At 40.9% G+C, this 26,304-nt stretch overlaps 1 protein-coding gene across 2 annotated transcripts in view; it reads left to right on the top strand.

Annotated features, from left to right (window-relative positions):
- LOC146693794 (cell adhesion molecule DSCAM-like) overlaps positions 1-26,304 on the top strand; it is a 134,705-nt gene that overhangs the window by 90,824 nt on the left and 17,577 nt on the right. For both annotated transcript variants that reach the window (XM_085429700.1, XM_085429701.1), the window contains exons 7-17: positions 1,854-2,150; positions 3,156-3,428; positions 6,215-6,493; positions 6,585-6,704; positions 8,815-8,994; positions 23,211-23,407; positions 23,876-23,972; positions 24,101-24,229; positions 24,373-24,540; positions 25,099-25,169; positions 25,611-25,854. In XM_085429700.1, coding sequence (XP_085285826.1) covers positions 1,854-2,150; positions 3,156-3,428; positions 6,215-6,493; positions 6,585-6,704; positions 8,815-8,994; positions 23,211-23,407; positions 23,876-23,972; positions 24,101-24,229; positions 24,373-24,540; positions 25,099-25,169; positions 25,611-25,854 — 2,055 coding nt within the window. The remainder of the gene's footprint in view (positions 1-1,853; positions 2,151-3,155; positions 3,429-6,214; positions 6,494-6,584; positions 6,705-8,814; positions 8,995-23,210; positions 23,408-23,875; positions 23,973-24,100; positions 24,230-24,372; positions 24,541-25,098; positions 25,170-25,610; positions 25,855-26,304) is intronic.

The following is a 26,304-nucleotide window of genomic DNA, read 5'->3' on the forward strand; positions in this document are numbered from 1 at the left end:
AACCCTTTACCAATTTTTTGTCCACCAGGCCACGGCAGAAGCAGATATGGTATGTAAACACTGGTTTGTTGTTTAAACCCTCTGGTTAAGGTTAATATGGGCATGTGCAGTGAATATCAGCGCTATGTGGCCAGAAGTGTGATAATATCATTTATTTTGTGTAATAAACAACTGCAAGGATGGATGATTACAACAAATAGATGAATAATACATAAAAGTAATACATAGATGAATAATGATGATGAGTTAAGATGCGTAATCATGGGAACAAGCGGGTTTACAAACAGGAGCAGCTGATTAGCATTAGAAAAGCTGAAATAATACCTCAACTGAAGCCAATTGTACTAAATGCACTATATGTGCACTGTTACAAGAATATTTTTCGTTCTATTGCTTTCTATTAATTTATATAATTTTAAGTTAAGCAGGACGGAGTTCTTTTAAAAAAAGATTTACTTATATTCTCAAAAGTTAAGCATGACAGGCTTCTGTTTAAGAAAGAGACCTGTTTTACTGTGTTAATGTTGTCATTTTGAGCTAAAAATAAATGGCTAAATGATCATTTGTTTCCCATATGGTCATATCACAAAGAATATGCATCTGCTTAAATCAAATTCAAGTCAAATGGTTAAAAAATAATTTCACACACACAAAAAAAGAGCTACCACACTGGGAAGGGTGAAGACAACTGGGTTGCCCGGCCCTGGCCACGAGGTGTCCCTTATTTATTTTTCAGGGAGTTGGCAACCCGAGCCTCGGGCCTACATTGTCACCATCATTATTGTTATAGGTGGACAGGTTAACACCATGTGGTTAGCAATCACATGTCTGAAAAACCCCAATAGGCACATTAGCTTAGTTTGCAAAGCTTAAAAAATATACATATTGGATTCATCACACAGCTGGTGCAACAGCGTTCAGTGATATTTAGGAGCTTCCCTTTGTGTCTCAAAGCACTAGTTGAAAATCAAAGCTATATATATGTATTTCTCACTGCCATTTTAGTGAGTAGTGAGAAAGGAATCAAACTGGCTCACTGTGATTTGTGCCCAACACAAACTCACTGGCTCGGCTAATTAGTCAGCACAAATGTTTAATTTGAGTGGTATGTGAGAAAAGATCAGTAATCATCCCGTTTCTGCCTGGGAATTGTTTAAAGTCTAGCATTTCTTCCCCACTCTCCCACACTTGGAGTCAGCCTTTTTACATATGCCTTATTGCCGTTGTTTGATGAACTATGAAACACATAAGTAAAGCTGTTATTGTGTCCAAAACTACCGAGATTATAGAATGAGATATCAGCAGGTATATTCAGTTTTTAAACGGTTGCCCTTTAAACTACAAAAATCTATTGAAGACAGGTGTGTTACAGTGACTTAACATGCACGATTTCATCTGTGACTGGTTTGAATCCTGTCAGGGATCGACATTATAACGCATTTCCTTTTCCCTTTTTCCACATGTGCACGTTTCAGCTTTGTTTGTCAATCCTGTAAAGCCTGATTCATGAGTTTTTAAAAAACTAAATAGCAATTTACATACATGAATCTCCATTTGTTCAGTCATTTTTGCTACATCTGGCGTTTTTGTTATTTTATTACTCACAGTAGTATTGCGTGTGTCTGATTGTAGACATTAGGTTTTTCACACCGATGATGTTGAGGTCTCAAAATCTCATATTTCAAATATGATACACTTGGCGTTACAGGGTTAAAACAACAAACTACCCCCAAAATACATAATTTATGATGACATTATTCACTAAACCGCTCTCACTTTTAAACTTAGTACTTCTGTGTGACTTAGCCTCTCTTTTATTCACCACCACGTTCCACTTTTGTCTTCTGTCACAGATGGTACTCCGAAAATCTTGTCCTCCTTCAGCGAGAAGGTGGTGAACCCGAACGAGCCCGTCTTCCTGGTCTGCAACGTCAAGGGCACCCCGCCTCCGAGGTGCACCTGGTCGCTGGACGACGACCCCGTCATCAAAGACAGCCACCACCACCTGGGCCACTACGAGACCCACGAGGGCCACGTGGTCAGCCAGCTCAATGTCACGCACACCCAGGTGCAAGACGGCGGGGTGTATCGGTGCACGTGCAGCAACTCGGCCGGGGTCGTGTACCACCAGGCTCGAATAAACGTAAGAGGTGCTTGTCAAATCAGCTCCTCCAAGAACAAATACACATACCTGTCTGTCTCTCTATGTGTCTGTCTCTGTGTCGTATATGAGAGCTGCTTGTTGTTTGGATCTGGAATTTATCTGCGAAAAACTTGTTCTTAAAATTTGGTGTTTGTTTTTTTCTTTGCTATTATTTTATTTTTAATTTGAAATCTTTATTCACACTTACATCTCCTTTTAAGTTGCTCTCCAGCGACTGATTTTGCCTCAGTTTTGTTTTCCTGTTACTGTCTCTTAATCCTAAACCACGTATACTTTTCTAAAATTGTTGCTTTGTAATTTTCTCTCCAAATTGTTACTGTGCTTTTCCAACACGCTTGCATTTTAGGTCAAATGAATTATGCTGGTTTGCTGCTCGTACGCCTATCTGGATATGGTTTGTAAATAGCCAGAAGAAAAATGCATTTCTTCTGTTTGAATACATTTATCCCCCGGTGTGCTTGTGTGTGCGAGTCATGTGTGTCTGTGTGTATTTACTCAAGCAGCCAATTCGACTCTTCTCGATCAGATGCTAAAGCAATTACTCTGTTTCCATTTTATGAGACACAGAATGAGGCTCGGCATGTATAACATTTGATGGGAAACAGAATGTATTACAGCCAAGTTATAAGCACGCGTAGTACAGTGTTATTTTAATGCTCTCTTTTCCTTCATATAGTTAGCACACTTTAATCTGCTTGTCATTTCACCGCCTTCTACTTAGAGTTCTGTCTTATTTCTTGTAGTTAAACAAAAGCTTTAAACAGCAGCTTCCTTTCACTTCTCCTGTGAGTACTTGGTGCCTGGTAGGACTTGTGGAGCTGTGAGGGGAAACACTTTCATGTTGAAATCCTGAATACGTTTAACGAGTCACGAGTCTGTTTGTAAAAACACCATAATAAAGCAAACCACACTCATTCACACTGTTGTTGTGATTTTCTGTGAATACCGCTGTCCTTAAAATCTTACATTTTTAATCTCTGTGCCTTTTTAGGCCGAGCCAGCATTCGTCCAATGAAAAACATCACCGCAATCGCTGGACGGGATGCCTTCGTTCACTGTCGCGTCATTGGCTACCCTTACTATTCCATAAAGTGGTACAAGAACTCTGCGCTGCTACCTTTCAACCACAGGCAGCGAGCGTTCGAGAACAACGGCACGCTGAAGCTTAGTAACGTGCAGCAGGTGGACGCCGGCGAGTATAACTGCAAGGTGATGGTTCAGCCCAACAAGATGGACTCCCAGAGCGTCCACGTCCGAGTGAGAGGTAAGTCCAATGAAACTGCAGCTCACCAAGTTGCCATTGGCAACCTTGATGTGTTATTCTTACTCTGATTACTCTTTGACATAAAGTCATTAGAAAGGTGCAGTACATCCGGAAAGTATTTACAGCACTTCACCTGTTTCACATTTTTTCATTATTCATTTTTGTTTTATTTTTAACAAAATTGCAAGAATTTCAAGGATGCAAGGATTGTTTTATAGTCATTCGCATCACATGTTTACATGAGGTGGAACGAAATTACGTGCACACAGTCCCAGAGCGAAAGAAACAGAATAAAAAGAAAATAGAATAACAAGTAATAAGTTATACAGATAAATAGAGTGCAACAACCAGTATGGAGTAGATATAGAAACGTAGGTATATTTAAGCAAACTCTTTTTAAATTCTGTCTTTTTGGGGTATTGTGTGTTGAATTTTGAGGTGAATAATGAATTTAACCCATTTTATATTAAGGCTGTAACATGAACAAAGTTAAGTGAATCGCTGCGACTACTATCAGGATGCCCTGCATAAGAAATGAGAACGTTGATGCCGCTAAAAATACGTTGCATGTGCTTTATAATTTATTATTGGTGACATACTGTTATTAAATCTATTTGGTAAACCAGTTCTGTGATTATTAGTGCATAGACTGTATATAAAGGGTGGTCATTAATTAGCAAACTGACATTTTATAGCATTTAGTGTTTAACTTCAAATGATCTTGTTTTTTCTTGGAACAAAAGATAGCCATGTTTATCAAGTTATCAGCAAATACTAGCAAGATTGTTACTATGTTGTGATATGTTAATCTGGTTTCTATGTGGATTTGAAAACCATGTATGTGCCAACTGCAAATCATATCTAAATGCTCCAAAACACACCACACAGATCATTACTGGAATTAGCTAATGTTACAGTCACATTGAGGAAAAAAAAGTGCTTGGAGACAAATAAAGTTAATGCTACAGAAATAAAGCATCACTTTGCCCTTCGAGCTCCCTTCTCTTTAAGTCTGTGTTCTTGGTTTTTGATCGAATGGTCTATTGTTAACACATGCTTTAGAAATTTGCATTTCTAAAACATAAAAAGGTCACTAAGTACTCATGCATTTACACTTATTTTCTGCAATAATCCAAAAGCATATGGGAAAAAACAACTACTGACCTTCTGTCAAGGGTACCAGGATGATGACAATGTCCTATAAACATAGATATTTCTCTACCACTTCATGGTAAAATGGACCGCTACCTATGTAGCGCTTTTTCACTCAAAGCGCTTTCTTACTACAATTCATCAATTCACAAATTAACAAACATTTACAAGCAAGTCCGGCATAAATATTGGAAAAACTAGCCTAAGTAATAAACTCTACCTACCGACACTTCCCTCTGCAGCTCAACAATTAATATGTAGTATTACATCTATTTAATATTAACAATCTGAGCTAAAAAAAAATGTGCCATTACCCTGTATAGTATTGCATGTGTGGTATTGATCTTCACACGTCACATTTAGCCAAAAGGCATAGGCATATTCCTCCATAGGTTTTGTGGGAAACTGTCACAGTTCCAACTTTGTGGGATACAGTGGTGAAAAAAGGTTTCGGCTCACTCTTCTCCTCCCATCCAGACGCCACAATATAAATAGATCTCTCCGGACTAAATTAATTAATCTACCTGATATTCCTGGGTACATTAGTCTGGCTTATGAAGAAGAAGTGAAGATGGCAGCTGATATTACAGGGCTGACTGACTGATCTCCACTGAGATCTTACAACTGTAATAGATTATACTAAAAAAATGGGCTTCCCCATTATGTCTCATTTCCTTCCCTCTGCACAGTATGTAATGTTGTTTTCACTATAATACACTTTCCCACAGAGCGAGGGAAACGGAGGAAGAAAGAGAGTGAGAAAGAGAGAGTGATGATATAAAGCAACCCTTCCCAGCGGTGCTATAGTGAGGGAGTGCATTTGTTAATTTACTCTGCTCATGCTTAAAATGCCGAAGTGTCTTTGGGGATCCCTGGAGTCCATTATCTCCACTTTGTTGTGAATTAAATAAGCGGCTAAAGTGCTGCTTATTTCAGTGTTATTTGAACTGAATGGACGCTCGCGCAGATGACTTGTGTGATGGCTGGAGATTTCCCAGAGAATATAGCGCAGTCAATTTGAATAGATCATATTGTAACTGTGATTATATCGTGCAGATAGATTGACTTTGTTTCTGAATTTCAGTTATTCAAGACAGGTGCATTGAAGACTGAGGTGGTGCAAGGGATGTAGCCTCTGTTTAGTTTAAAGTTGTTAATTCTTTATATTGTAATATAAATGCAAGTATAAATATTTCCTGTAATCATGATTTTTGTGCTATAATTTGATAGTGTTGTTGCAGCTAGATGTTAATGCACATAGGTGTAGGTTAGTGGCTTGATATATGATCATTTATAGATAAAGGGAAAAGGCTCAGGTTCGTTAAGGTTTCTTTTTCTAAAGCATCACAACAAGTCACCTTGAAAGTTATTATTATTTATTTTCTTTCTCTCTTTCTATGCACTCTGAGGACAAAATGTTCCAGCCTGGGAATGACAACGAATTATTGCAGCATGTTTTGCTATTCAAGTCTTTTATGTTCTTTCAGTGACCTCTTGTTTTCTTAACAGAGAGAGAGAGTGATGCTTATAGGGTTAGTCTCAATAAGGGACACAGCAGCTTTAACAGAATCCAGGGAGTTCAGATGATTTTTGAAGACTTGTAATCATTTAGATTTTTATCCCTCCACCTGCAGTCCCTCCCTACATCCAGCCCTTCGAGTTTCAGCGTTTCACCATCGGCCAACGCGTCTTCATCCCCTGCGTGGTCATGTCTGGTGACCGACCGCTGGACATCACGTGGCAGAAGGACGGGCGGCCGATCCCCGCCAGCTTGGGCGTAACTGTGGACAACATAGACTTTACCAGCTCGCTGAGGATCTCCAACCTAACACCCGACCACAACGGCAACTACACCTGCATCGCCCGCAATGAAGCTGCTGTTGTGGAGCACCAGAGCCAGCTGATCGTTAGGGGTAAGACAGCATCCACCTTCCATCTATCAGTAAAATCAGCTGGGAAACACCATGAAGTGTTGCTGTTTGTTGTGTTTGTTGCTGTGTACAGTCCCTCCTCAGTTTGTGGTTCAGCCTGAGGATCAAGATGGGATCTATGGCAAAACTGTGACTCTTAACTGCTCCGCTGAAGGTTATCCACCACCTACCATCGTTTGGGAACACTCCAAAGGTACATTAAATGAACTGAATGTAAAGGGAAGATGGTTGAACATGTGAGAAGAGGTGCAAACATCAGTCAAAACAGGGAGAAATCACTCTGCTTGCTGCTTTCTTTACCTGCGGCTGGCATACATGTCTATGAATGCGCAGGACATACAAACGCACACACCACTTCAATTTAGGGCTGTTAGTTTTCACAGTTCCCACCTGCATCGTTAGAAAATCATCAGAGAGAAAAAGACGAGAACAGACTGAAGCAGACAGACAGGCAGCAAGGCAGCAGGTGATTTTAGTCACTTGAGCAGGGCAGATGAAGAAAGGGGCCCCAGATGTTTGCTCCATCATCCATATAACCTGGGATGAAAGCTTCACCAAGAGAAACACAACAGCCAACGAGGAGCAGAGCGTGCACATGTGTGTGTCTGCGTGCTCGGTGCCATGATCAAAGGAGTGAAAGAATCAGATCTGTTTTTCACCCTTTGATGGGATTTATGTGTGCTCGTGTGCATGTCTGTGCCTGATTAGCAGTGTCTGACCAGGCCTGATCAGTATGTACAGAGGGATCGGCCTGAGCTCAGCATGTGTCTACTCGCTTGTAGTGTTTGAAGCTAGCTTATTGGTCAGGTTTGCTTAAGCCAGACTACCAGTCAGTCCTATTTTTTGGTTTCTGGGACCTTTTTACCTCAGCATTTCACACACTTCCTGTTTCTCTACAGGATAGCTGTCAGAGCAAAGGGACAATGAAAATCAACTTATCCAGGGCAGGCAGTTTAGCTCGCTAATGCCTAATTTGTTGTTAGCCAGACTGCAGTTTGTCCAGAGAATAGCTGCCTGGCATGCTTTTACTGCAACAGTAATAGCTAAGAGCCAGATGAGTGTCTCCGAGAGATATGGAACAGTAAGTAAAGGTCAACTGCTATTAACATAACGACTAGCACTATTTGGATATGCAGAATCCATAATTCAAGGAAGAACACCTCTACCTCCGTCTGCCTCTCTAAGAGCCAGGGGAGCAGGAACAAAGTCACCACTTGACCCTTCTCTAGCCACGGCCACTTGACTGCATTTTAATTAAACAGCAAATACCCACAGCTCCCTAAATGGTCTAATCTGTACACGCTAACTTTAACACGAGCTTATGCAACGTCTGGCTCACTTTGCATGCGTTTAATGCTACATGAGCAAGACTAGTTAAAGATATGAGCCTTATAATTCAGTGTTGGTGACATTTCTTAGAGACTTAAGGGCTGCCAGTTCAGGAAGAGATACTGTAATGTATAACAGTAAAAAGAGACTGATTATATAATTTTCTATTTAAAAGACAGAGACAGTTTCCTACCCATCTGTTAGCAGACTTCAGACAGGTACCGGACAGATTTTGTTAGTTATTTTGAAAAATTTTAAGAATGAATTTCAAATGTCAGTCATATTTGACTTTTACAGATAAAGAACGGCGCAAAGCATCGAACCCACTGCTTCAGGATTAGTGTGTCCTTGTCTTTCAGACTGGCCAGAAATGTGTTTCTAAGGACATTTCTGTGTTATTCTTTTGGTGAATTCAGCAAACACAAGAGCAAAGACTAAATCCAGAGTTGGAAACACAAGAACAAAAAGAAAAAAGGAGAAAATCCTCTTCTAACTTCAGCGGAGAAATCTGCCTGACTCTGCATCGAAGGCTAGTTCCAATATAAGGCCTCCCTGCTCTCCCCGTTGTTCCTCTGCACCAATCTGCCTTCTTGTTAAACATGAGCATTATGTCTGTTCTGATTGCATCACACCAGCAGCTCAGCCTGTTTCGCTCTGCTCAGCAGCTGTTTGGCGATTTAAGGATTTAGGCCTGGTGTTAAGAAACATGTTTACAATCCTTGCTGAATCTGACAGGCTTTGTCGTCAAATCTGTAAACACAGATGCATGGTCAAGTGAATGCACATGGACACACACATTCTAGGTCCTCTTACTGTTAAGTACTGTAATGCTATTTATCTTCATATATGTGTATTTTTCTCTGTGTCGTGGTGCACTGAATGAGCCGTATAAATAAATCTGAATGCCTCTTTTCTGATTTAAAACAGCTCCTGATTTTGTCTTTTTTTGGCCCGTCTCTACCTGCTCGCACTAGGCGCCGGCGTCCCCCAGTTTCAGCCCATCCCTCTGAACACCGGCTCTCGTATCCAGCTGCTGAGCAACGGTTCGCTGCTTATCAAACACGTGCTGGAGGACGACAGCGGCTTCTACCTGTGTAAAGTCAGCAATGACGTGGGAGCGGATGTCAGCAAGTCCATGTACCTCACAGTCAAAAGTAAGAATCCACATCTGATGCAGCTGTAATCAATTTCTGCTTCGCTGTCTGGGCTGAAGGAGCAGTAGGCTGAATTGGCTTCCATTATTTTCAGGAGTTAAGCTGTGCAGCTTATGAACGAACAGATCATGACGAGAACATTTTTCTATATACATCAGTTATACCTCACACCTCCACGTGAACGTGTCTTAGTTTAATGTCCATGACTGCTGGTGTCCTGCTTCCACGAGCATTAGCATGTAGCTCCCCTAACGTGCTAGGAGTGGTACTTAGATGCAAGTGGGGATTATTTTCCCTCTGCTACTGTTATCAAACTCGAGCATGAGGTTCCCTGCTGACAGGCAGCACTCTTTCTTTCTCCGTCTCATCCTCTGTTTTCTTCTTGGGTGTACATAAACAAGACTGTGACTCCAGCTCAATTTAATATTTAAGTTAGTCTGACAGGATAAAGGTCAGGTGTTCAAAATGTTCTCTATCATACTGTGACCTCTGACCTCTCTGTGAAAAATAATTTGTGCAGAACCCGCCTTCTGGGTGAATCTGTATGTTCTATCATTAATATCAGCGGGCACATCGTGGATATTCATGTGTCACTGTAATTAAGCCTCGCAGTGTACAAGGCTGAGAAGCTGTCAGCACTGAAACAGCAAGCTCAGAGAGGAACAAACTCTGTGTTTTCATAGGTCAGTTTGCTGACTGTGGCACCCAGTTGCTATGCAGCAAGTTGACCTATGGCTGTGCCAACCTTTTTTCTTCTATTTTCTACCACGCAGAGAGCAAACACTGCAGCTGCAGCTACTGCAGGCTCAACTCTCAGTAGCATATCAAACTCCAAACATTGATTTTCATGTATTTCAACTGAAGAAAATGATAAGTGAACAAGTTCTTACGGCACACAGTATGCTTTAACCATTAACTAAAAAAATACATAAAATAAATCGGGCCTGCATTTTCTTTATATTATGCTTTCAGTGTATCTGTTAAAATCCACCCATATGTGCTCCTCAGGGTCACAGAGAATGCTAAAGACGTTAGAATAAGATAATATAGCTCAATAATTTAATCTTTGCTGTTGTTGAATGCAACAGCAATGCAGATCTTCTCTTTTTCTCTCATCTCTGACCTTTTTCGTTTTAGTCAACTTTTAGTCCCTTTGTGAGGTCTTCTCGCAGGAGTTCACTGAGATAATGTGCAGCAGCAGAGAAGATATTGGTGTGCTTTTCTGGGTGACTCCTCAATGATCATTCTCATCAATCCCCACCCTAAGTCAGAGCTCCTAGGTGTATGTGAGGTGTGCAGAAGGGAGCATAGAGTTTATTGGCCGAATCAAACATGCTGGTGTGCACACATGCAGCTTATTTACATGCTAGAACATGTAAAGTGCATTTTCCACACACTGCCACATTGCTTTAGTATCAGTCACTGTGCAGTCCACCCTTTGGGCTTCCTTATTAGGGGGTGGGTTTTGATTATCGATTTATCGATTAAAATCGATTCTCGCTTGGATAACGTGATATCGATTCATTAAAATCCTGAATCGATTTTTTAATATAAATTTATTTTGCTCGAAACACCAGAATCTCAGGTTAAACCTCACAAAATTTCAACAACCACCAAACAGCTAAAACAGTAAATGAGAGCAGGAACACGGACAAAGACGTAAACACAAAGCGCGGATCAGAATCAGTGAGATGTCGCCTTTCTCACCCGACGGCACGGACACGAGCTGAAAGTCGACAGCTCGCTGATTCTGATGTTTCGGCGTGTCCGCGCTTTGTGTTTGCGCCATTTTTGCCCTGATTCTGAAGCTGCAGGTTTTATCTCTCTCCAAACATTATTGACTGAACCAGCAGCAAAAGAAGCAGCAAACTCGATTCACATAAACATCGTCATGAATTCCCTCTTATTGTTTTGCTGCCACCTCGATAAAATCACACTACATGCACAGCTGTCTCTCTCTCTCTCTCTCTCTCTCTCTCTCCGACAGCGCTGTCGGACGCTGTTTTTTTTTTCCTTTCACTTACTTCCGAAAAGAAAGCCTCATTTCTGCCGTTCAATACTGAACAAATCTAAACTTTTTAAAATTATGCAAAATTGCAAAACGCTCAGCTGTGTCTCTAATAAAACCTCTGTAACTTTGCTCTGCTTCACGTCAGCAGCATCAGGTAATGTTCATATGTTCATTAACGGTTTTGTTGCGTTTTTGATCTACTGCAGAATATTTTTATTAAATCCCAGGCCAGGAAAATCACCTTCATGTTTTTCTGTGTTTTATCCTCAGCTACTTTGACACAAAGGCATCTGCTGTGACGCTCATGCCCTTGATTATGTCTTGCAAGTGTCAGATTTCTTTTTATAGATATAAAAATATAGAAATGTACTGATGCATGATCTGAATTATAATATTTCTGACTGTCTGAGGCAAAATTTCCCGATTCAAATTGAATCGAATCGTGGATCGAATCGATTCGGGACCTTGTGACTCGGAATCGAATCGATTCTAGAAATGAGTGACGATACCCTGCACATCCATGATGTTCCACCACATCCCAACACAGTGAACTCATCGTCATGCACAAGAAACCAGTTCGAGATGATTTGAGCTTTGTGACATGGCTCGTTATAATACCAGAAGAAGGCATCAGAAGATGGGTACACTGTGGTCATAAAAGAGACAGACATGCTCAGCAGCAATACTCTGGTAGGCTGCTCTGTTTCAACAATGCTCAGTTGGTGGTAATGGGACCAAAGTGTGCCAAGGAAATATACCCCACACTATTATATCAGCAGCCTAAACCACTCATATAAAGCAGGATAAGCCCATGCTTTCATGTTGTTTACTCCAAAGTTTGACCCTACAGTCCAAATGTTGCAGCAGAAAACAAGAGTCATCAGATTCTGATGCTCAGTTTGAACTTCAGCAGGTCGTCTTGACCACGTCTACATGACTAAATGCACTGAGTTTACCCCATGAGACTGGCTGGTTAAATATTTGTGTTAACAAGCAGCTGAAGAGGTGTATGTAACAAAATGTCCAGTGAGTGTATGTGTGTTATTTGTGGAGGACATGAACAATCAATAACCCATACCTCTACTCGACAGGAAACAGCAGTGGACTGTTTATGCTGTGTTATTGGTGTGCATTTTGTATTCTAGTAGGAAATGGAATCGTGTGAGGAGTGAACAGAAACTGCTTGCATAGTTTCACTTTCATTGATCCTAATATTCAGCTGCACTAGCTGCCACAGCAGTGTGAGAGAGTTGTGTATATGTGTGTGCGTGAGAGAGGCTTGACCTATTGAATGCACTCTGCTGTTGCTGCAGGCTTCAGTTTCACGTTGCACTGGGCTCTATCAAAGGGAATTCTAATAACTTCACTACTGAATAATGTACGCTTGCTTCTCACAACTAGTAGTTTCATTAACATGAACTGTAACCGTAACATGATTTACAGCTTTTATTATTTATATGAAAACATGTTCTTCTGCTTTAAATGAACAGAAACATGTTCTATTCCTTTAAAGCGCGAGTTATATATTCCCAACATAGTTGGGTGAATTTTTGAAGCCACATACACACACGATAGGCCTGTGGTGCTGATAAAATCATTTTTCTCCCTAAAGCACCAAGTGCACTGCACCTGCACATCTTTAGTTGGAAAGATGTTCAGGGATTTGTGCTCTAAAGATGCTTCTTTCCACCCAAAGTAACCAAAATGAGTCTTCCTCACTCCTCATGCGACAACATATGCAACTTATTAGAAAATATCAAACATTCGAGCAGCTGTAAAAGCGAAAATAAATACCTTCTCCTCCCCTCGCTCTGTCACGCTCTCCAGCAAACACAAACACTCCGGTCCTCTTGAGGCCGTGCTGTCGATAATCTGCATTACCGAACTATAAAGTCACCTGCATCTATCACAGTTCTTTCTGCTATTAGGCTAAAATACAATCAGCCACTGCAATCAATGGCCTGCCTTGCTGTGTCTGCAGTCCATGCCGCTGTCCGTAGTGCTGAACTAGCAATGCTGGCTGTACTCTATTCCTAAAATATCCCTTTAATATTTCTCAGGTCATTCAGAAACATCTGTGCTACAAAAAACAAAAAAACACATACACCGGCTCTGACGATAACGCTTGCGGGGTTTTACATGAGAAATGACTAAACATCCAGTTTTTACTGCTTTGCTGTTTTGTGCAACTTGCAGGTAAAGTGACTGAGTTAATTAACCTGCACTTGTATAATTCATATAATGTAATACGATATCTATATAAAATACCCCAGCTTGGATTGTACAGTGTAAAACATGGGAAAATCCTGCCCCCCCCCCCCCCCCCCCCCCCCCCCCAAAAAAAAGGAAAAAAAAAATTCTTAGGTGCTTGTAAAGTAATTTTTTAAAACTTTGCTATAAAATTACAAAGAGACAGTTGTAGTATGGAGAGAAAGAAGGCGATTCGATAAAACTGAATTGGAGATTTATGGTTAAGGCAGCCTACAATGGAGGCTGCAGGCATGTAATAGTATTTCTTACACTCAATGTAGTAAAATGGCCTTGAAATATCATTTTTATATTCTCTATAGCTGCCTGCGGGCTCCGCATGATTTTGTACAGAGCAAGCAACTTTATTTCAGTCAATAACGATTGCTAGTTAATGGACCCCCCCCCCCCCCCCTCCCTCCCCCCTTTGTATTAGATGCCATTGATTCTCACGTTCATGAACTTTAGTAATATTTGAGAACATTGAGAACTTTTCATTTGTTCTGTAGGTGTTCAGCAGATCTTCCGAGCTTACACTTCTCTTCAGGAAATGTGCAGGCAAACATAAAGAAAGATCAGTGCTACCAATCGTCATAGTCCAACATTTTCTATCATAGTCGAGATTTGAAAAAAGAAAATTAAGTATAAAACGTTTAAGATCACGGTCATATTTTGTTTAATCCAGGATCAGTTCATGTTATATACAAGATGGTATATTCTGTATATAAGTGAGTGATACACTTTTCACTCCAGACATTTTTTTCTAAATGATCTTAGAGGTGACGGGGCTTTCTCCATTGCCGCCCCGAGGCTCTGGAACAGTCCTTGGAAGTCTTCAAATGGAATCTAAAGACCTACCTATTTTCCAAGGCTTTCCAATCTCTCTGACACCTCTTTTATTCTGTTTTAGCTATTCAGGTCTTTTACCTCATTGAATGATGTTTGCATGCGCATACATGTATTTAATGTTCACGTATGTGTGCTTGTGTGTGAATGTGTGCATTTTTGTATATGTATGTGCATATTTGCATGTACACATATTTTTTACAAACATATATGGATGTCTTACAATGTTTTCTATAATGTTTTCATCTTATCTATTTTAATTCTTTTTATTATATTATCCCTCAGTTTAGCACTTTGGCCGACACTTGATGTCTTTTAAATGTGCTATATGATTAAAGATGACTTGACTTGGCTGGACATTTCTGTACCACAGTTACTATATTGATGCCACGTCTGTATGGGATCATCAAAGTAGATCAAATATGAACACACTTCTTTCTTTTTCTTTTATAGAGTTATTCGAAACCTTCTTAGTCATTTGTGATTCAGTTAGCACTGACGTGTCATCTTCACAGTTAGAATACTTCACATTAGAGGAAAATGTGATATGTTCTTTTGGGCCTCTGATCATACTTAGCTTCCCCTGCTACCATTGGCTCAGCCCCATGCCGAACACTCATCAAGAGATCAGATTTCACATTTTAAACCCCAGCTTGTACTTGTTGTACTCGAGATGCTTTCTGTAAAGCTGAACTAAAGTCGCCTGAGTGGTGTATAATTTTTTTTCTTGGCATACATTGTATATGTTTTTGTACACGCTGCAGGAATATTTTAGAGTTTGTGTATTCATGTAAAACACATCGTTTGCATTGTGCTTGTATGGAGAGGATACAGTTGTGTGTGTGGGGGTGTATGTGTGCCTTTTATGAGAGGTTAGAACTCTTGAGTGCATTTCTGCTTCATTTAAATCCATCAATACCTCAATTAGTAGCTGACGTGGGCTCAAGGGAAGTGCAGTCTGCATGTTTCTCTGCTTTATTTGCACTCTCAGCCCATTGTTTCGTCTTACACATTCAGCAGTGAGAGACTGAATAACACACCAAATAGTGTTAATCTAATGAATATACGAGTTATATAGCAAAAGATCTATTTTACATATTTTTGCTGTTCGTTGTAATTGGTTATTTAAATTTTTACGCTATTTTATGAGTCTAATTATGTCCGTATTATGTTATATGTCCAAGTGTTATCAGTTGGTCTGTGTAATTGAATTTTGTGTTAAGTCTATGAGTGTAAGTACAAGCAAAAAAGAAACATTTAAAATTTACTGGTTATTTTTAACCTGCTCCTCAAACTTGTTTGTTCTTTTGGTGCTGTATATACACAGGGCTGCAGTGACACTGAAAAAGTTGAAAAAGTAGTGTTTATTCTTTTTAGTAATCCTTTTTAAAAACCAAATTAGTAAAAATAAAAATGAAAGCACAGGGTTAAATATTAAGCAGGTGTTTTTGTGATTTCCAGCTACTAAAGGTCAGCATGACTGGCTCTCTAAATAGCATATAGCATTAACATAAAATTTTAATACGATGGATACTACCAACTTTTTGATTAAACAAACTAAGTTAAATTTAAAAAAAAAATTAACTAAATAAAAAAACAGAAAATCCCATTGAGCTTACCTTTTAATATTCACCCTAATCCCCAAAATACAAGAGAAAGCAAGGTGTCTCCTAAGAACACAGGCTGCGGGCTACGAATTGCTAATGCCATCTAATCATGTGCAAAGTGTTAAGACCAATGTGTGACCCACCTGCCACTGGGACATGACCAGTAAATTAAGGTCAGAGTAATGAATATCATCACAAACTAAATTTATATCATTTATATCGATAGTATGATATGTTACCCTACATGATGATTAATTTTAAACTGAATTTCTTCTATTACTGCGGCCCACCTGTAGTTCCGTTGCAGCCCAGCAGGGGACCCCAGCACACACTTTGGGACTCCATCCATCCATCCATCTATCCGCTTCCGCTTATCCTTTTCAGGGTCGCGGGGGGCGCTGGAGCCTATCCCAGCTGTCATAGGGCGAGAGGCGGGGTACACCCTGGACAGGTCGCCAGTCTGTCACAGGGCCAACACACAGGGACAGACAACCATTCGCACTCACATTCATTCGCACATTCACACCTAGTGACAATTTGGATTATCCGATTAACCTATCCCCACAAGCTGCATGTCTTTGGACGGTGGGAGGAAGCCGGAGTACCCAGAGAGAACCCACGCAAACACGGGGAGAACATGCAAACTCCACACAGAAAGACCCCGGCCTGATGTTGGAATTGAACTCAGGACCTTCTTGCTGTGCGGCAACAGTGCTAACCACCGTGCCACCGTGCTGCCACTTTGGCACTCACTAGCATAAATAGCAGAGGTGCACATAAGTGGTCCGCAGTCCCGCATTTGCTGTCAAAATAAAAGACGCACACCAGATAAGAAGTTGCAACGCTGTTTGCGAAGCCAGCTCACCTCCTGCAACCACTTTTCCGAGAATATGCGTTTCTTTTGCGGTTCGGACTCCTTCTGACATTTCTTTGGAGGTGGAGGAACACCAAAGTGTAATTGCTTAAAGTTGTTTAAGTTGAGTTTGCTTCTTCGACATCTTTATAAGTTCTAAACAAATGTCTGTCCTCCTCCAGAAAATCTTATGTACACAAATGCGCGTTGCAACTGACTATAATTACAAATTACAAAAGGAGGCAGAACTGAAACTGAGAATAAATAAACAGGAGGAATAACTTAGAATACAAAACTGAAAATGACCAGGACAAAGCACACATTACAAAAAATGTGAGGATAAACAGAACCAAAATGTCAAAACTCAAAACACAGGGGCAAAGACACGAGACCGTGGCATTTTAGTTTCGGACACATGGTTATTGTTTATTAAGTAAATAGTGTTCACCTTTTTTACACCTCTTCTAATGTAAGGGAATTTGACCATGTGGCAAAAAGCTTTGAAAGGGTATAAATCTTTGCATTCCTCTGTTAAGTCCTCCTCTTCCTTTCTGTTGTCTTTGTTCCCTCTCTTTCACTCCCTTCTCGACCACCTCAGCTTTCTCCTCCTCTCCTGTCTCCCCCTCTTCGCACTCACGCTTTCTCCTCTACCCGTCCGTGTTTTATTACCAGGCCCCTGTAATATTGCTGGATATTAAAAAATATACATCAACTGAGCAATTACAGGCCATCAAAAAGAATAGGTTTAGCCCGGGGCTGTGCAAGTGCTGCACGGTAGATGCATAGAGATCAGATGAGGAGAAGGCCTTACCTCTGCTCGGGCCACTGAAGCACAGCCGAGAAGATGTAGAACATTTTAGGTACTGCATTGTACTTCGCATGTTTCATTCACACGTGTTTGTATACAAGGTCAAAAACAGCTTGAATACCTCAATGTGCACAGAGAGGTATTCATATGTGCAGTCAGGGGCACAGGAACACTTCAGCAGTCAAGCATGCGCTCGTAGGTACAACCGTAAATGATGAATACAGTCGTGCACACGTGATTTCACAGTCATTGTGCGCCCTTTCTAGAGTTCTTTTCATGAGCAAACATGATCCCTGTTGATGTTAACTCGCCGAGGCCTCCGATTTAGATGGAGAAAATAGCCCCTGTTAAGGAGCAATAACATTTAGAGATGGGGCTGAGGAGACTCTGTTTATAGGACTCACTTAAAATTCATAGTTGCTATGCAAAATAAATCAGCAGTTTCCTGCGCGGGGGCAGTGGGTACGGGAATGATGGCGCTGGGAGCGAGGGAGAGGGAGGGGCTCCAAGTGAATAAGGGATGAGGTTTAAACGTCGGCAGTCCCAAGTCTGACACGCACAATAGCGCACAGACCCGAGCGTGCACATCCGCGCAGGCACACACAAACGCGCACGAGTATCAACCCCCTTTTGATTTTTGCTGGCTGCTTCAAAGATGAAAATGTGCTGTGAGGGAGGGAAAAAAGACAGAGAAACATGTTGAAAGAGTCTGTGTGTAAGTGTTTGTTTGTTTGTATGTGGGGGGAGGTTACTGTACGCGGGATCCGTGCTTGTGTGCGGACGTGCTTGTCGAGTCTCTTGATTTGAATGTAGAGCATCAAAAACAAAAGACTGAGAGATATAAGTCTGATGTTTTTGGCAGATGGCAAATGATCACAGATATACAGATGTTTCAAAGACATGTTTGAGCTAATTAAAAGATAAGGCACACAATTTAGTTTTCCCTCTAGAGGGAATTTACAGGTTGTTTTAGCCACACTAGAAGCAGAGATCCTGAGCAGGATGGCAGTGTTATTATTCTGCTCCTTTCATTTTAAAAGGAAAAATTGTATTGTAAACTTGATAACACCCTTTGCCATCATCAGGCCATTCATCCAATACTATTATAACATTGTTATTTTGACACATTAGTGTGCTGTTGTTATCATTTAACTCATCAAACATCCTCACAGAGCTTATGGCATGTGTGTAAGCCTGAACTCACCTTAAAAATCCAACGCTGGTGAGGCCTTGATACGTGTGGTATCCGGTATAGCGACACCTTCACGCATGCCACCGAAATGATGAATAACAACTGAGCAAAAAATAATCTGCAGCATTTTTCAGCCTGCGTGACGTTTCAACACATCAGAGTAATTCAAACGCCATCATGCAAATAGCCATTCACACAAGTGTGGGATAATAAATGATTAATTATGTTTTCAAGTACTTTAAATGGCTTGTGATTGTCTAACCTTCCTGGCACTCCAAGTATAATCAAAGCGTACTGTGTGCAGCCAAAATAAATTATTACAAAGTTAGCTACAAATGCTGGTTCAACCACAGGAATGCTTTGTGTTTGTGTGCGCGTGTGTGTTTGTGGATGACGGTGGGTAACAGGTCTGTTTCTACAGTGCTCTCTGTGTTTTACTTTGGATTTGTTTGTGTACATGCATGCCTATTGTGTGTAGATGCACTGTGCATGTGTGCAAGGCCAACGTTGCTGTATTTATGCATTTCTGAGTGTGAGTATGTGTGTGCGCCTGTGCATATCTGAGGTTCGTGTACGCCTGTGTGAGACAACAGCACGGCCAGCGGACTTGTCTGCTGTGTATGAATAATCAAAGTGGTCTCTCTCATCATTAAATCATCACTGTCCTGGTGGGAGCCTGAGGAGGGAGATGGAGCGAGAGAGCGAGGGAGAGAGCGAGGGATCATAGTTAGCGCTGCAGGGGTACATGCTCGCTCTCTCTTCTCCATCGTGTACTGTGGCTGAGATGTGTCATGAGCACAAGTCTTTTCTGCTCTCTGCGCTCGCCCACTTAGCTCCCCCAGACACATCCGCTCTCGTGCGCACACATATTCATACATACGTGCACGTTGTTCAGGAGTGTACAGACACTCGCGCACTGAGTCAAACACACGTATCGCTTCCTTTCTTGGAAGCGAAGGCCTCGGAGCGCTGCTACAAAAGCATCTGCCACATGTAGCTGCTGTTACTGTCCTATTCAGTCACACAGTCCTCACCACTGCGTGCAAACACCTCAAAATGCATAGCGCATATATACCGGTAGTACAAATGTGTTTTCCTAATAAAAACAAGACTTGGAGATTTGTCTTTTTGACAGAATCCTTTGTAGCTGATTAACCGACGAAAGCTGCTCCACTAATTAATCTTAAAATGACAAGGAGTCTAAAGCGTCTCTCAGTTTTGCATCATTTTGTAACCTCTTTCAGCCTATTACAACCCCAAACCTGCCCATTATTAAAAAGCAGATACGATATCATGCAAAAGTCTTGAGTCGGCCCTCATTTCTTTATATTTTGCTTTCAGGGAGCCAGACTTTCTTGTCTTGAGCAATAGCTCTCAAGGCTGTCTGAAGGTCTTTCAAAGCTTTACTTTGGACATTTGCTGTTTTTCCCGCTCTGTCCAGTCCAGTCCTTGTACCTGACCAGTTTCAGAGGAATGTTTTTGTTTTGTTTGCTTTCTTAGCCACTTAAGACTGACATATAAATCATTCAAGCATAAAAAAAAGCAAGGCTGTTGTTTCTACACACACCAGCAAAAAAATCTATTTTTAATTGTATCTTTAGGCACTTTGTTACTAGTGGTCTGTCACAAAAAAAAAATTTTTTGTTCAATTGATGAAAAATACCAAAGATAACAGTTTGATAGCCATAAAATCTTTGCACCGCTAATTCCCCAAGAGCTATGAACTGTGAAAACTTGGCAGCATGGTTGCAGGCCTAAAAAACAGCAGTACCTGAGAGAGTCATCGTACTCCTCAGTCGATCCATCTACAGTTCACTTAAGCTTCATCAGAAATGGTCTCAGGAATATGGGAAGGAAAGGTTAAGGTATGCCCAGTTAAACAAAAAACTCAAGTGAAAATCAGTGGCAACTAGTCTTATGAAGAGACGAATCCATTTTTTGGCTCTAATCATCATCAGTATGTAGGGAGAAGGTCAGGAGAGACGTACAGCTGTCTGTAAAACACGGTGGAGGCTCTGTCAGGGTTTGGGGCTGCGTTTTAGCCAGTGGTGTTGGAGATTTGATCAGAATTGATGGCATGGCAATGACACATGGCCAATGCAGTAAAAGGATATTGGATAGGAAAAACACACACTGCAACACTGTCAGTCATGGACTGGCCTCCCCAGAGCCTGGACCTCAACATTATTGAAGCAGTGTGGGACCATATTGAGTGAGGATGGGGGGAAAAGGCAGACAACATCCGAAGAAGAACTTTGAATGTCCTTCAAGAAGCCTGGAGAACTATTCCTGAAGACTACTTGAAGAAATGACAAGAAAGGTTAGTTAAGAGAGCTCAGGTTGTGTTGAAGAATAAAGGCGGACATAACAAATATTGAGTTGGAATCTGGTTAGAATCGTACAAACTCTTTCTTATGTATGGTTGCACATTTCAGTTGCTGAACCCATGTCCCATTTTCCATGTCCCTAGTAAAATATAAGGAAATGAGGGATGGCTCAAGACTTTTGCACAGCACTGTAGACTAGAGAAAGCTAGGGTGACAATTGGCAGGTAAGGACATGCATAATCCCAAGTGGAAATCAAGATTTAAATGAATGTCCTTAATATGCTTTTACAATTTATTCAAATGCTCTTGTGAATACAATTTTAAAATAAAACTTAAAAAAAAATTCATAAAACATTATTTACATGTGGCAAACATTATTTGATGTATTATTTATTGTCATTTGTTGAAATCTGTGGCTCATATTTGTCTGCTTAGATACCTTTTAAGATTCAGTATCGTCTGTAATTACAGCTTTTCTAATAGGAGTGATTCCCATAACCATATTCTGCTGCTGATTTCGATGTGCTGTCTAACACTACTGACAGCAGTCGGATCCTCTGAATTGTTTTACTTGAATTGCAAAGTGTATAATAATAATTGAGATAATGCTCTCTTCGATGGAGATTAACATATTCATTCAGTCTGCTCAGACTGCAGGAGCTAATATGGTGTAATCCAATTCAGGAGCTTCACACCTTAGAGATCATTATGGTGTGAATAGCACCTGAAAGTCTCTGCGAGTGTTACGATCAGGAGACAGCTTCGTGTAAGAAGGGAGAAAAAGATGGAATAAAAGAGAGTGTGAGTACGAGAATAGTGTGAGTAGAGATTGTGGGTGAGAGACGTTCACAACAGATACTCATTCTGCTGAACGACACACTCGCACATGGGCTAGATGTGCTGCTAATGAGCCTGGTGTGCGGTTACGGTGTAGAGCCAGACCGACTCCACTCTCAGACCGAAGGGAGTTCAGTCAGGAGTCACTGCTTTTTTCTCCTTCCTCCATTCCTCTACCTCATCTTCAGAAAGTAGCACGTTACCCTTCACTGTCTTTATCAAAGCAGGCGCTGGCTTACCTGAAAGGCTCCTTTTCAGTCTTCTAAGTACTGGGAGAGACAGGCAGACTCAAACAGGAGTTCGTGGCGGTCCCTGGAGTGTTTAAGTGGTTGTCATAATTGTCACAAAAAAGCAGAAATAGAGTTTTCTCAGCATTAGACAAGAAACACAGTAGAGTGTGCCATGTTCTGGGAAATACATATTGATATATTTTAATTTGATGTAAAACTCTATGCTAAAACGTGAAGGTAGTGATTCCAAAGTGGCACATACACATTAAGCATTATGTCACATCCACATATAGAGAAACCTAGCACTAACAGTCAGGAAATTAATAAATCTTCTACTTTATTTCCCCTCAAATGGTGCCATATTTGTGGGTTGAGCAGCAGAGTTGAGCAGTTGGGTTGCGCCCATGAAGAACTATTGACTCTGGTTTGGTCTTGTTCATTGGATCGGATGATTGAAATCTGAGGAAACACTGCTGTGAGATGGAACTCAGAAGTGTTCACAGTTGTTGGGGTTAGACTCCAGGCAATCCCAAATCTCCACCGTCTGAGACCAAACTCTATCCTCTGAGATGACAGTGCTCAACCCCCACAGAGCCGGGTTTATCAGAGACTACCTCCAATATTTGGGAATTGAGAAGATGTTCCAGGTTGCTGTGGCTGTGTATCTAAATAAATAAATGACCCCAAACAAGAGTCAATAGCAAAATAAGCTGTTTGGCATTGACAGAGAATATTTGGCAAATTTTTCATGGGCCCAACCCTCCTACTCAACTCTGCTGCTCAACCCACAAATGCATTTTCCTTACATAGGCGATATTTAAAGGGAAATAAAGAGGCTTTCCAACAATATAGGATTTATTTGCAACAAAGAAATAGTCACCCTTCACACCCCAAAACAAATTTCCTTCCTTTTTCTGTATATAGGTAGATACATTTGTGTGTGTCAGCTTTGTGTATGTAGTGGAGTTTTTTCTACTCTTCGCTCGATATGATGACAAAGAGAGGGGATATCCCTAATATGGTCATCTCAATTATGTGGGTGTGGCTGTGAGCAGGGTAATCCTGTCTACTTGAAGTTTAACTCTTGCTCTGAAAGTTTGCTCAAAGGGAGGTTGGCCTTAAAAGGAGAGGCGCTAAAACAGCTTGTTTCAGAGAATCATGCAAAGCTACTGTAGTGGAGTTCAAGAACAAATAAATACAGTAAACCATATTGTTTTCTTTTCACTTTTACTCATTACCCACCCAACTCTCCGTTCAGTACCAGCCATGATCACCTCCTACCCGAACACCACTCTTGCCACGCAGGGTGAGGAGAAGAGGATGAGCTGCATAGCTCACGGAGAGAAACCCATCATGGTGCGCTGGGAGAAAGAAGAGCGCATTATCAACCCCGAGACCAGCAGATATGTGGTCACTGTCAAAGAGGTGGCCGACGAAGTCATCTCAACGCTCGTGGTAAGTGCTCGGTTTCACTGTAAATCGAAACGCATTTCAAATCTTCGGGGAGCACGCCAACCTTCAGTCATTTTATCTGTACAGACAGATGGAAAGCAGAAAGGGAGGAGTAGAGGAGGCAGGGCAGAGGAAAACTCAGGCTAAAAGACATTCTCATTGTATTAATCTTTGAGTATGAATTATTAATTATTAAGGAGGTATTTTCCAATTAAATTTAATGGTTAATACACATTATGAACAAGTACAAATGTAATGCAGTAAATTGAAGCAATGTACGCCAAGAGATAATCGAGTGGAGGTCCAGCCTCTCTCTAGTTTATCGCAAATTAAAAGATGAAAGTGCTGGAGATGAGTTCAGTGCCCTGCTGTCTTTTAAACTCACTCAGGATGAAACAGTGTTTTAGATTCCTACCTGATAGCAAAGCTCTGCACACTTGAAAGCCTCGAGTTTGGTGTGTTTCTCTGTAGATTATGCCTACTCTTCGCGAGGACTCTGGGTTTTTCTCCTGTCATGCCATCAACTCCTTCGGCGAGGACCGAGGCATCATACAGCTGACAGTGCAAGGTGAGCTTCAACTCACCTCAGCTTTTTTTTTTGTGTCAGTGGATTGGTTTCAGGAAAAAGTTTTGAGTGATTTATTGGTGTTTGAGATATTTCGTATCTCTTTCTCTCTCAAACTTACTGTTCCACAGAACCTCCTGACCCTCCCGAGGTGGAGATTAGGGATGTCAAAGATCGAACCATAGCGCTCCGCTGGACTATGGGCTTCGATGGAAATAGCCCGATCACAGGATACGATATTGAGTGCAAGAACAAATCAGGTAGACGCGAGGAGAGGGGAGCGATGTAACTATCACGAGTCAAACTAAAAAAAACAACAACAATCCAGAATTAATAAAAGAGCAAAACCTTTATCGATTGTTTGACAGTGTGTGTTCACCCGCTTGTGTTTTGTTTCTTCTAGCGTCATGGCTATCAGCCCAGGTAACCAAAGATGTCTCGCCACAGCTCAACCAGGCCACTATTATCGACCTCCACCCTTCCTCCACTTACAACATCCGCATGGTTGCCAAGAACGTTATCGGCAACAGCAACCCCAGCAATGAGCTCACCATCACTACTGATGAAGCAGGTCAGTGAGCTTCAGTTTGGGGGAGTGATATTCTGTTTAACGTAGAGCCTGTTTCCTCCGGCCTCGCAAACCTGTTGAGTCGTCATGCACGTAATTATTTTGCAGTTGCTTTAAATGCAGGTCATCATCATTTTTTATATCTTGAGAAACAGCTCAGTCCACCGTTGCTTTTAGTCATCTCTATCAGTGTTCACTTACCCTCTATTGCCTATAATGATCCTCCCTCAGGCATTCCAGCACATTAAAATGGCACATTTTATCAGATTCATTGCTAAAATAAAGTGCTAAAATTCATATATCATTCCTCACATTATTTAAGGTTAAAGTTGATGATGTTACAAGTTTTTTTTTCTTTTTTTAATTATTATTAAGTTAAGGTGAAACCTGCTGGGGTCATGAATCAGCAAGCGCATCGAGGAACATGCAATCTTAGCTCAACAGCACCATCTAGTGTAGCTGAACGCGATTGAAAACAAATGAAATTTCACAGTGAATCATCTTTCCCCGCATTATACCCAGCGGTGTTTAATAACGTTAAATGATGTGCTTCATTTGCAGCTCCTGATGGCCCTCCACAAGATGTCACTCTAGAGCCCACCTCCCCACAGAGCATCAAAGTTTCCTGGAAGGTGCTGTTTGAAAGTTTTTAAGTGCCGCTTTATGAGCTGAGCCATTCATACACAGGGACTATTCTCATGCATCTCATTAGTCATCGAGAATAAACACTAGACAGTCTTTTAATTTACAGCCGAATTTTTCCAAATACAGACCAAATACTGATTTGCATTTGCCATTCTATTTATTTATTAATTTATTTTTTGTGTGTTTTTCAGGAATTTAAACAAACTGCAATAAAGTAAAAATTATATCTTGAATTTAACAATGAAATGAACACAGTAATTAAGTGTATTCAGCTGCATTGATTAAAATCTGTGGTATGTATGGACTGACATAAGACAAAGTATTAATGTAATTATTTCAAATATAAAACACAATTAGCCATAAAGTATTTCAGAATTACCCAATAGGAAGAATCTGAGTAAGTCTGAGCTTCCTGATTCTCCTCACAGCCTCCACAGAAACACCTGCAGAACGGTGTGATCCGTGGCTACCAGGTGGGCTACAGGGAGTACAGCCCCGGTGGGAGCCACCAGTTTACCATTATCAGTGTGGACAGCACGGGCGATACCACAGAGAGCATCGTGCTGGACAACCTGAAGAAATTCACCCAGTACAGTGTGGTGGTGCAGGCTGCAAACAGAGCAGGCACCGGGCCGTCTTCACAGCAAGTGGTCACTAAGACACTGGAGGATGGTAAGCAGGGGATGTGGGCGCCTCTTACCTGGTGCATTTCCATGCAGCCATACTGAAAATGTTGCACTTTAGCAGTTAGAGTAGTTTGTAGCATAATAATGCATTTTAGTTATTCTGTATTTGTAACTGAAGCAGTTTTAGATATTTTGAACTGGATCAGCATATTCTCAGATTCCTCTCACATCAAGCCTTAAATGAGCAGGGGCTCAAAACCTTAAAGCTATTCTCGTGAAAAGGTTTCCATCTACTGGGCATATTTTGAACTGCATTACATCAAACAGTAAGCTTCTCTTCTGTCTGGGGCTCTAACATAGAAGGATATACAAATTTAAAAAGAAAAATAAAGTGTTTGTTCTTATTTAAAACCTTTTATTTTGTCTCTCTTTTCCAAAATTAAAGAATGCATTCAGTATTTAATGTTAGAATATGACTTAGTCAACATAATAATAC

This window comes from Copadichromis virginalis, linkage group LG14, assembly GCF_057382275.1.
Source record: "Copadichromis virginalis isolate Kocher_CV1m ecotype Utaka linkage group LG14, C_Virginalis_male_GT1.1, whole genome shotgun sequence".
NCBI lineage: Eukaryota > Metazoa > Chordata > Actinopteri > Cichliformes > Cichlidae > Copadichromis > Copadichromis virginalis.